This window comes from Lycium barbarum, chromosome 2, assembly GCF_019175385.1.
Source record: "Lycium barbarum isolate Lr01 chromosome 2, ASM1917538v2, whole genome shotgun sequence".
Classification (NCBI taxonomy): Eukaryota; Viridiplantae; Streptophyta; class Magnoliopsida; order Solanales; family Solanaceae; genus Lycium; species Lycium barbarum.
In genome coordinates this window covers 147,946,706-147,959,029 of record NC_083338.1, presented here as the reverse complement: position 1 = coordinate 147,959,029, position 12,324 = coordinate 147,946,706, and the positions used below count along the sequence as shown (strand labels likewise).

At 33.7% G+C, this 12,324-nt stretch overlaps 2 protein-coding genes across 3 annotated transcripts; both read right to left on the bottom strand.

Annotated features, from left to right (window-relative positions):
- Nucleotides 1-1,854: 1,854 nt before the first annotated feature.
- On the bottom strand, nucleotides 1,855-4,509 carry LOC132627960 (probable 1-acyl-sn-glycerol-3-phosphate acyltransferase 4). The gene is made up of 3 exons (XM_060343605.1): nucleotides 3,938-4,509; nucleotides 3,266-3,396; nucleotides 1,855-2,321 (listed from the first exon to the last, which is right to left on the bottom strand). The coding sequence occupies exons 1-3, from the start codon at nucleotides 4,507-4,509 to the stop codon at nucleotides 1,870-1,872; spliced, it is 1,155 nt and encodes a 384-aa protein (XP_060199588.1). The 3' UTR covers nucleotides 1,855-1,869.
- Nucleotides 4,502-9,571, bottom strand: LOC132627961 (elongation of fatty acids protein 3-like). 2 transcript variants are annotated; one of them, XM_060343607.1, is made up of 3 exons: nucleotides 8,569-9,571; nucleotides 8,382-8,437; nucleotides 4,502-4,637 (listed from the first exon to the last, which is right to left on the bottom strand). In XM_060343607.1, the coding sequence occupies exon 1, from the start codon at nucleotides 9,493-9,495 to the stop codon at nucleotides 8,578-8,580; it is 918 nt and encodes a 305-aa protein (XP_060199590.1). In that variant the 5' UTR covers nucleotides 9,496-9,571; the 3' UTR covers nucleotides 4,502-4,637; nucleotides 8,382-8,437; nucleotides 8,569-8,577. The 2 variants fall into 2 exon arrangements, with proteins under 2 accessions (XP_060199590.1, XP_060199589.1); XM_060343606.1 differs by lacking the exon at nucleotides 4,502-4,637 and adding an exon at nucleotides 6,203-6,226.
- Between the last annotated feature and the right edge of the window lie 2,753 nt (nucleotides 9,572-12,324).

The following is a 12,324-nucleotide window of genomic DNA, read 5'->3' as shown; positions in this document are numbered from 1 at the left end:
AATTACCAGTAATTTTGCTCGGGCCAAAATGTGATAGTAGATATTTTCTGGTATACTTCTGATAAGATTTTGAAAATTATTTAATTACCATAAAAAAATTTGAGCTTTTTCCATCTAGCTAGGTACGTAATAGATTCTGTATTACCACAAAAATGCAAACATGAAGAATTGAGGTTTAATACCTTGGTTGTTGTATTACTTATTTAGTGCAACGTTTTACCAATCACTTGCGTCTACTGGTCTCACTTAACATGCCATGAGCCCAAGATACATGTTTTTAGATACTATAAGTACCTCCTTCTTTTTTTTTTTTTTTTTTTTCTTTTTTTCTTTAATTTCTAATCTGGTGCTCGATATTTCTTTGGCGTCCGATTATCTGAATTTGCACTGGAACAAAATCTCACCTTGAAAATAAAACGTTCTCTATTCAAAGGCAATTTCATATCCATGTCCTTTAGTTAAGTATGAATGAGTAATTACTACTCTACTGTGATTCCTACGAGAACCTAACTTATTCCTAAGGATTTCTCTTCTATCTTTTTTTCTATTTTTTTCTTTCAAAAAGTCTAAGATAACATTTGCTTCGTTGCACCTCCTAGAATGAAATTGTATTTTTCTAATATTACCAAATTAAGATTACTATAAACAGTCACTATAAGAAAAAAGATATTTGGCAACAAAAATTATTTTCTTGTCATAGATTGATTATTATTACAAAAAGTACTTTTGGCAACAACAAAAAAAAAAAATTACTGCATAAACTTTTCCCAACGGCGTGCAACAATTTTTTTTTTTATTGTTGCTAAAAGTACTTTTTGCAACAATAATCAATACTATGACAACAAAATTAAATTGTTTGGCAAAAAAAAAGTTCATTTGCTAACAATAAAACTAAGTTGTTGCCAAGTATTAAATTTTTTGTTGTCATTTCTATACTTTCTTGTAGTGAGTTATCGCTCTATCACATGCTATATGCTACAAACTTAACCTGTTAGTGCATTGGTTAATTTCATATTGACTTTCACTTATGTACCTACATTGTTTTCGGTGTTAGGTTTATCTAAAAGTTCAAACGAAAATTATACATGGTGGCTTAATCTTTAAATTTATCTTCTTAGCTAGGGTAAGAGATTAACGGAAGACAAAGAAACCTAATACACGCAAAGGATGTTTGATGTTTCATTTAACCTAACTCCAATGACGAAGAACAAAGACTTTTTAATTGTGTTTCAGGTAAATTTGATGAGAGAGCTAACTGCTTCTTTTTCTTATCCTCTTGTTTTTCTTGTCTGGCTATGTCAAGTTGGTTTGAGCTGTAAACACACCAACTAATCTTTCTACTGAAATTGTTCCCTCTTTTCTTCTTGAACATTAGACATGAAATAAAAAAAGCAATAAAGAATGAATCTTGAGCCTAACTCAATCCCGAAAGCTAGCTCATGAGAAGAGAATTGTCCAAGTTCATATAAGAAGATCATGTACCCTTTAACCCACCGATGTGGGACTCTTAACAATTGGTAATATGATATTTCCGTCAGAGACAATTTTCGATGCAACACGCATATTCCCAAGATATATAAAGTATCCCCCAGATATATAAAGTAGCCGGTAATATGAGATTTCCGACAAAAATCCGTCAAAAATAGTTTCCAACAAGCACATTTCTCACGGCATAAATCCCCCTTTAATGGGCTTAGATGGCATTAATCTGAATTAGTTGGATCCCGAAAAACGCTCGAACTCAAAAGGGAAAGGAAAGCTTTAACAAACAATTATTCTGCATTTAAAAATTAGAGGAAAAAAATTGTATTATCCAACAAATGAAACTATTTTGACTATTACATCACTACCAAATACAGAGGTACCTTTCTACTGACTTTTCATTCTGAGAATTTTATTCAGTTTTTCATTTACAGAACCAAAAATTGGATATGGTCGAAAATTAAAGTAAGCGGCAGAAGCAATGTATATACAAGAGAAACCTACATAAATTTTTCCCCATTTAGATGAATTAAACGCAAAAAACATAAAAATACCAGTAACAGCCATTACTATTACTAAATTAGCCAAGCATTTTGCTGTCGATAGTTCTTGTTCTGTTCCTTCATTTGGGAAATGACCATTACCAATGAAGTCAGAGAGTAATTGATCTTTGAACTGAAATGTGTCCATAAGCCATTTAGAAGCCTCTTTTTCGGAAGCTGGGATTTTCTCAAGAGGAATGCGTCGAACATGAATGTGTACTTCAGAAGGATCAACACCAAAAGCATTGTCCAAAAATGTTGGGCATTGATTTTTATATGAAATGGTTACATCATAAACTGCAAATTCAGCAAATTGGATAGTGTGAATAAAAAGGAGAAAAGACAGTCCTTATGAACATCAAGAATAGATAAATAAGTCATAGAATCTTTTGTCAGATTAAATAAACTCAACTTTAAGACTATGGTAGCAGTGGCGGAGCTAGGATTTTCATCTAGGGGTTCAAAAATTCTAAAAGATAAATACACGAAGTCAACATCTATTATATATAGATAATAAAATAATTTTAACTTTGAAAATACACTGTAATTTTTTGCCGAGGGGGTTCGGATGACCCCCTTGGAGCTAACGTGGCTTCGCCACTGTATAGTAGTAACGATACAAACTTTTTTGCCAAAGCCTCGGTCCTAAACAAGTTGGGGTCGGCTGTATGAATCCTTACTGTTTCATTTAAGCTGGATTCATATAGCCGACCCTATAGGACTGAGGCGTAGTTATGTTAGCAGAGGATTCCTCTTCTTTCTCTCATTCAAAAACGTGCATGAGACTTTCATCTCACACAGCTTCTAAGACCGAATCCATTCAATTTCTACAAAAATAACTAATCCTTAACTTTTCGAGGAATCCTTCATTAGTGGTTGTAAATGACTGATTTTTCAATCTTTTCGACCTTGGTTTAGTTGGCACAAGTCAGAAGATTGAGAAATAGAATCATCTAATTTAGTTTAGTTCATTCTCAAAGGTTGTAACTTTTCTATTATAGCGTGCAAAAGTTTAGTGAACCGCGATAGGGTTACAAACTTTTTTCCCATTCTAAAATAATTGAACTATGTGTGAAATTCTCACTTCTCAGAGAGTGATTAATGCACTTTATCCGCTATAACGGTAGCGTCAAAGAACTAGTTTTAGTCACATTAAAGTAACAATTTCCTCCCTCAAATGCAAGAGAACCAACAAAATTAAAGCAAAAGCTAGTTTCTATTAGACAGTCAGAAGATAGAACCTGCATCCAAAGAGCTCCTTAATATTTCCAAGCAGGCATAAAAGCCTTTTGTCTTAGGTAGCAGCAAATTCTTTAGAACAGGTAATCCATTTTGGCTGGCAAACTCTTGGCTTCTTTTGCACTTCTCCTCACTGAATGTAAAGGCAAGTAACAATTTCAGAGAGAAGTTGAAAACAACACACGCACAGGAAGTCTAATAGCCTGTTTGGTCAAGCTTTTGGGAAGTCAAAAGTGCTTATTTTTAAAAAATGCACGTTTCAGAAGAGTTAAAAGGGGTTTGGCCAAGTTTTTAGAAAAAATAAGTCTTTTTGAGTAGTAGTAAAAGCTGGAAAAAATAGCTTTTCCCGGAAACACTTTTGAAACCTTGGCCAAGTACAAATTTCTGTTCTAATATTGCAAAAATGTTTTTCAAATTGAATAGTCAAACATAAACTGTTGCTCCTCAAAAATACTTTTTGGAAAAGTACTTCTGACAAAAAGAACTTTTGAAAATAAGCATTATGTAAGTAGTAGCTAAACATGCTATAAGTTTGTTGAACATGCAATGCCATAAGCCCTTTAAATAACTATAGACTCAGAATTTCAGTTGTTGAGCTCCATAGGGAGAAACAAACAAGAATACAAAGCCCAACGGGCAAAAATAAGAAAACAAAATACATAAGATAAGCCTACCTGTAATCTGTTCCTTCAGGGAAAACAGTTAGCCACAATGGATCCTGAGGATCGGTAAAAGTTGAAAGCGTCTGTTTTATCACCTGTTCATCGACTACCCAGTCTCTCTCCAGTGGGATGAATTCTAACACATAGAATCCCCAGCCAAAGACTGGCAATTTCATCAAACTTTTCTTAAGTAGATATTTGATGTGGCCCAAGCACCCTTTCCTCAATGCAAGATTCCACACGTACATCCAATCGACCTCTGTTCTGTGGTTGGCAATCAGCAGAACACGTTCTCTTGGCGGAGCGTGATCTCCAGAAAAAATCACATTTGTTTCATTTACTTTTTCAAATAAGAATGGCCACAATCCGAGCCAAAGACCAAACAGAAGCGCAACAACTTTCCTACTATAAAGGGTGCTGAAGAAACGCAAGAGTACAGCTGCCACGGGGACGAAATAGATCAAGAAAAAGAGTGCAGTTGAAAGAAAAACCGATAAACATATAACACCCCTTATAATTCTAAAAGCGGTCAGAGGAAAATGTTTTGATCTCTTAGCAGAGTCAGAGGTCTGTTGAAATTCCATCCTGCCTTGGTTCGGTACTCTAGGCAATTATGTCATACAACTGAAGATCTGCACCAGCTAGAAAGGGGGTAAATTGAATGAGCCCCCACATTAATGGAGTGGAGGACTAAAATTCTTGGAGTTCACATCTGCAATAGACACCAAAAAAACCCTATAATTAAGAACAGATGAATTATGTTTTCAGTCAATGAAACTATGATGAAATAGGTGATTGCCAAAGTTTCAAATCTGATTAGCACACCAAAATCTGATGGAATGGTCTTTGGCTAATTATTTGGTTCATAGGAAATGGTAATATTCAAATTCAGAAGAATATTCTAATAAACAAATGCTATATATAGTGAAAAACTCCTAAGTAGAAAATCCATTTGATCATTGATTATATCTCTGGTGTGACAAGAAGGAAAGATGTCCAATTTGCTAGGGAAAAGAAGTAATCACTTGAGCCAAAAATCATCACAACTTACAGTGATGACAACTATGTGTATAATTTGTCCTTAAGACGATTCTTAAGTAATAAGTGAGCACAGTCACATACTCACATCCAACATAATAAGAACAAATATATATTTCTGGTGAACAATGGAGAAGTGTTTGTATCATACAGTTGGTAAAAGAAATCTAGGCACCTTGGAATTAAATGAGATACATTTTAAGTTAGAAATAACAAGAAAATGGCGCACTGGACAGTTAAATTTGTATCTCCTAATTTATGCTTTAATTATTTTTTCTTGCTATGAACAAAGCAACGCTCCACTTTCAGGGAAATATAAATTGACCCTTTATTGAGAGTCCAATATTCTACTGCATATGTAAAGAAATTTAGATTCTTTAACACCAGAAGTTCTCTATATTCTACTTTCATACAAATCTGAAATAGCAAACACTAGACCAAAAGTAAATATACATTTTCTATTGATTTTATAAAAGAAAGTAAGTTTAATAGCAGGATTGTAGGTAATTGTGGAGTACATGTAATGATATGCCAAGGAATCATTTCTATCTTGAACAGCAACACATACATGAGGAATTAGTTGGCAAACCAAATGGCGGTTAGCAGGGTATACTGTTTAATGTTTTTAAACAAAGGACATATCCAAAATCAATGTAATTTGCCCTCTATAAACTCAATTTAGCTTGTTTCCTTGCATTGACATCCAAAAATGAAAAATCTCAAACAATGATTCCAACACAAATCAATTTTCAAGGGCACAACAATAGTATAATTTCTTTTAGGAAACATTCGTTTACTTAATTATTATCTTAATACGCCCCTCACGTGCGGGCCTCATTTCATGAGCCAAACACGCGAAAACTCATTTTAATAATGACTAACGGTGAGACAAAATCTAAGACCTTTGCATGCTCTAATAGCATGTTGAAGCGTGTGACCATATGATCGATCCAAACTACCCACTTTTGTTTACTTTGATTATTATTATCTTAACATTATCTCACAAAATTCACATTCTAAAGAGAAAAATAACAGAACTTTGTGCTCAAAGATGACTAATTGGTTCTTCAAATTATTAAGGTGACATTAAAACTACTTATTTTTACATATTAAAAAGGTATATTCAATGACATAAACGTGTAATATATATAAGTTTCAAGATTTCTGAGTGTAAGCATATATGTGAAATAAAAGAGAGAATTAAATGCATACCTACAAGAACATCGAATTAAAGAGAGACGGCGAAATGAAATGGATAGTCTTCTGCAAAGGCAATATAACAGTAAGCAAGACTTGTTCAACGAGGGAAGAGGCATATAATTGCGATTTTGAAGAAGAAACTGTAAGGGGTGTTTGGTAAGCTGTATAAGCGAGATATCCGGAATTAAGTTTGGGATAAAATTTATACTTTGTTTGGTCGAATGTTTAGCCAAATAAGTTATACTAACTTTTATCTCAAACTTAGGCCAAAATAAGTTATAACTTTTATATCAAACTTAGGCATGAATATTCCATTTTATCCCCCAACAACTTTGATATTATTTTATCCCATCTTTCAGTGGGATAAATAGCCTCAAGATTATAATATCAGATTATAATACCGGTATTTAGTCTGCTATCAAACGACCCCTAGGCTAGTGGTGACGTGTACTCCATGAGAGCAATCCACTTGGTTCGGATCAAAAGATGACAAAACAGTGAAGATGGGGCTTGGCAAAGATCCGCACTATTCTCAAGTTTATCCCTTCATTACAAAGCCAACAAACGGGAATATTCCACCTAAAACATACTCCACACTTCAATAAATGCCACCTAATTTGACTAATTGACACACTTTATGGCATGAGATTTTTGTCATTATCAAAGTATGCTATTGAAAATGAAATAAGAAAATTAAAATTTAGTTATTTCAAATACGAAAGATGTTACTTCCACTTGTTCAAATAAGTGTACACTTAACCTTTTTTACACCCTTTAAGAAAATACTAATTTCTATAAGAAAACATTAACTTCTAGAAAGGTATTTTGATTGAACTGCCCTTAATGAATAAGATTTCTATCTATTTATTGCCTTGAGTAAATAGAGGCAAATATGAAAAAATAAAATTAATTTCTTTTGAATATGTAAGCGGACACTTATTTTGAATCAAAATAAAAAAGGTTAAATAGACACTTATCTTGAACGGGGTACCATTTTAACGGACTAAAAGAAAATGGAGTAAGATACAAGTTATAAGATGTTAGTTTTTGCTCGAAAATTAGACCGTTTATATAAGATTAATTTTTTTCTTTGTATAATGTGATTGACTTCTCTTGATTTTCATGTGCTTTAATTTTTTTATTTTAAAAAAATCTCTTTTAGTGAAAATCATGCATTCACTGTCATTAATCATGCATTCACTGTCATTCATTAATTCGTTTATGCCTTTAATGATTCCAATGTTGCTAGTGTGTAAACCTAGCTAAAACGTCGACATGAGTTTCTAGAAATCGAGTACACGTGTAGGGATTCAAGAGCTATTAAGAAAAATTCTCTTGCATATATTTGTGGTATGATTCCAATATTGCTAGTGTGTAAACCTAGCTAAAACGTCGACATGAGTTTCTAGAAATCGAGTACACGTGTAGGGATGGCGTTATTTAAGAGCTATTAAGAAAAATTCTCTTGCATATATTTGTGGTGGAAGCTTCTACTCGGAATGTATTGTCAAAATTGCTTTTAATTTTCTTCCGTGGAAGCTTCTTCAAATATACATACGCCGCCTAGCTATGGCAATTAATTGGAAAATTCAACTAAGTAGCATTAGTCGATGTACTAAACCCCCCAAAATGGGTTCACATTGGAAAACATACGTCAACTTTTGATCATTAAGTTCATTGATGTTCGTGTTACTCGGTCGGACTGTTAAAATATTCTCGATATCAATCTCTTAGGCAATCGGAAAACTTATGGTGGAAGTAGAAAATAATAATAATAATAATAATAATAATAATAATAATATATCATAAGAGAAAGTGATACAAAATTAAAAGTTAAGATTAAGATAATAATAAAGAAAATGACTCGATTCTTTTTGAAAGTGAATAAAGTTATTTTTTCTCTATTTAAGTAAAATATTTTTCTTAAAAGTATTTTATGAATCAATCACCAAGAAATTATTTTGTCATACAACACGAGATTCACGATTTAAATTTGACGAATTTGATCTTTAAGTTATTAGCGTTGAACTAATTTTACTTTTAAAATATAGATTCAGATCTACTAATTACTGAAACTTTAGTGGATTTTCACATGTATATATGAAAAAGCGAAGTTGGAATTTTTCATTAATGATATTTAAAATGTAAAGAAGTATACACACAAATAAATTAATATGCTCCAACATCTATTACATATACATAAAAGAATAAACCTGACCTTGCATATGCAGCTTAACCTCTTGTGCCGCAAGCTTCTCCCATGCATATACATCTCTGTATTTCGTATCCGATTCAATAAGAATTAAAGAAGACAAGAGGAGAGAGAATGTACAAAAAAAATTAATGTACAAAACAAAACAAAAGAACCATATTGAACTAATCAGCTCCAATATTAATATCCTTACATTTCCTTCTTACTCAGACTTATAACTGCTTGTTCGTGAAGTTACAAAATCTCCAACTTCAGAAATCGATGAAGCAGCAACATTAAAATAATTTTCTCTAATCAAATAATACGTCTTTACATATGATCTCAAAAATATCAAAAGCACAAACCCATTGAGCACAGAATTAAAAAACCAAGCTCCCATTCCATTGCATCCACCTTTAAAAAAATGTAACAAAAGCACTCCAATATGACAGGCCAAATTACAGCCCAAAAAAACCAAATGACAATTCATCACAAACGGAAAACGGGCCCTCCTAAGCCCAATCTCAGTCCAAAAACGGTACCCGTAAACCAAAGTAAAAACCAAAGTCATTAACAGAATCGCTATAACTTGAAATGACTGTGAAAATTCAAGCCATAAGAACGACATACAAATTAAAATCGAGTGGTTAAATAACTGAAAAAACGACAGCGTACGACGTCGCAAGATGGTGAAAAACGTGCGTAAAATGTGAAGGAAACGTGACAGGTAAAAAACATAAGACCAAAAGAACACGCGCCCAGTAGGGCGCGTGCCTATGGGGAAACATAAGAGCCACTGAAGTGGCGTTTTCGAACGCTGCCATATCCAACGCGTGTCGCGGATTTCCGCGACAGCAGAGGAGAGTATTCCGAGAAAAATGGTGGCGGAGATTAATGACATGGCGAGGTTATGTAGGGCGGGGATGGGCCCCAGAGGAACGGGGCGACCCCGCCGTATAAGGAGGAGGAGGAGGAGGTGGAGGGTGGTGGAGGTGATGATATAGGTGGAGATAGAGATTATGAGAAATGACCATGTTGAACCCCACATTATTGGACTCCATTGAAATGATCTAATTGATGGTTGTTCTGATAACAAATAGTTGACCCTTTGTATGGTTGCTGCTGCTAAACTCGTTTTCATTTTCGAATTAATGTGAGATAACTATGTTAGAATTTTGGTTCGTTATAAACTGTGGGCTATATCGCTCGTTAATCTATTAAATAAGTTACTACTAGAAGGGATTAAATTTTAGAGGAAGTGGAATTTTCAAATGGAATTTATCATTTTAGTCTACGGTCTTTATTTTTTCCATTTTGGCTGTTGATGCGTTTGACTTTGACCTTCCTGCGAGAAAGCGTCTCTTCTAGACTTGGAAATTTTTGTAAGGTAAAATTCTGTCTTTTTGAATTTAAGTTGTAATTTTTTTCACCGTCATCAAAATTTAATGTGGTATAACATGTTAGTTAAAGTACTATTCATGCTAATTTACCAATCAATACATATTAGTTCTTCCGTTTCAATTCATATAATATATTTTCATCTTGGAACAGAATTTAAAAAACAAATATTATTTTTTGAAAGTGTACAGATTTTCTACTCGTTTTCTTTTTATAATCACAACTAAAATGGTAAAAGGCTCAATCGAACAACAATTTTCTTTGCTCGTCATCTCATATTGTAAAAGATAATCTTCCTATCCATTCTTTTGGGAGAAGTCATTAGACATGAGTATTGTTTGAATTGTGATGTGTTAATCATTTATTGAATTTGTCAGGTAAAATTATAAACACGTTTGCGTTTGTTCTTTCTCTTAATGGGGTTAGAATTATGACAATTCAACAAGGAAGAAAATTTAATGCCAGGAATTACCATCAAGTAAAAGTAAACACTGGCAGGCGGTGAGGTAAAATCATGAGAACAATTTTGTTGGTGCGCTTTGACAAAGATATTCTTCTAGATAGGAATATAATATGGTGGTACAACGTATTGGAGATTTGGAGCTTGTAAATAACGTGTAATTATGCTTTTTTTAGCTCGTAAGAGTTTCTCATACCCTTGCATTACTTTTGACTAATCTTGTTCTCGAATTTCCTATTTAACTTCACTATACTATCATTTAATTTCGATCATCCACCAAGCACATATGCAGATATGCTCATTATTTTAGTGTGAGCATAAGAAATTGTGAAAGTAATATTTTTGCTCCAAGTAATCTTTTTGCGATTTTAGGGTGTGTTTGGTATGATGGAAAATGTTTTCCTAGAAAATGATTTCTTGGAACACAAGTGGATTTCCTACTTATTTTCTTGTGTTTGGTTGGACGTGGAAAACATTTTCCAGTGTTTGGTTTAACGGAAATACCAATCCAACCCCACAACTCAATACCTCTCACCTCTTACTCCACCGGCATTCCAACCTTCCCAACTATCCCCACCCCGCATTTTGAAAAAGATGTTACTTACACAAAGTGACTATTTTTACAAGATAACCAAATATGTTCATACCTTTGCAAGTGACCTTTTTCTAAGGCAACAAAAAAATGACTACTTTGCACTTTGAAAGATAACCCAAAAAAGTGACTATGTTTGTAAACTAGCCATTTTTAAAAGTGACACAAAAAATGACTATATTGTAAATTGGCTATTTTTTAAAAGTGACATAAAATGGTTATTTTTGCAAAAATGTATGCAATACGACCGAAAATGCAAATTTGCAAAAATAGCAACTTTTTTATCATTTTTCAAAAAAGGGCCCATTTACAAAAGCAGCCATTTTTGTGCCACTATCATAGAAAGGACACATTGCAAAAATGGTTATTTTAATACTTTGACAAAGAGGCTATTTCAAAAAATGGCTACTTTTGCAAAGTAGTAAGTTTTTAAAAGTAACTACTGACTATTTATCAAAATTGGCTACTTTCAAAAAGTGAGTATTTTTAAAAAGTATCTACTTTCACAAAGTGGCTATTTATCTAAAAGTGACTACTTTTACAAGGTGACTATTTTATTAAGTGACTACTTTTACAAAACGACTATTTTTAAAAGTCTACTTTTCTCAAGTAATATTTTTAAAAAGCGGCTACTTTTGTAAAGTTGTTATTTTTGAAAGTTACTATTTTCACAAAGTGCCTAGTTTTGCAAAGTTGAGAGATAGGGGGTGGTGGTAGGGAGGTGAAAGGTAAAGGTTGGGGTAAGTGGTTATATGGGTGGGGAGGGAGGTAATGGGGGTGGGGATAGGAGGGGTGGGGTGGTGGGGGTATAAGGGTGGTTAAATGGTGGGGTAGGGGTGGTTAGGTAGTGGCGTGGGGTGGGTTAGTTTGGGTGGTGTAGGAGCGTGGTGTATGGGGTGAGGAGTGGGGGTTCGGGGGTGGCGGGGTGTGGGAAGGTTGAGGGGTAGGGGTTGGGGGTGTTGGGTGGGTGGGAAGGAGACAATGAATTTGCAATGTTACTTGTGGAACTTGTTTCCCTAATTCCATTAAGGAAGTTATTTTCTTCATTTTCAAGGAACTTGTTTTCCTAGAGAAAATGTTTTCCAAAACATTTTGACCAACCAAATATGGAAAACATTTTACCAAACACACTCTTAGTGTTAGATGAATACAATGTATCTGCGCTTATAGGCTTATAGGAACAAGAAAAATATTCACAATAGAGCGGCACCAAAAATGATCTGATCACCGTAAAAAATAGAACTCGACTCCCAATTAAAAAATAAAAGTAATGTTTTGTTCTTGTTTCTAAGTTTCTTAATGTGGGTTGTTCTTTCCAATTCATCCAAAGAAATCAATTTTTTTTTGTTTGTTTGATGGAAGTCTTAAACTGGTTTAACTAAGTTTGATTCATTCTAACTCCTTAAGTGAGTAGTGACCAAAGTGTTTGAAAATTCAAGTGATCTAGCATATTTTCATTAGCTTGATTTAATGTTCTGGAAAGTTTATCCTTCTCTTCTCTCCTTGGAAGGTCTTTCTGA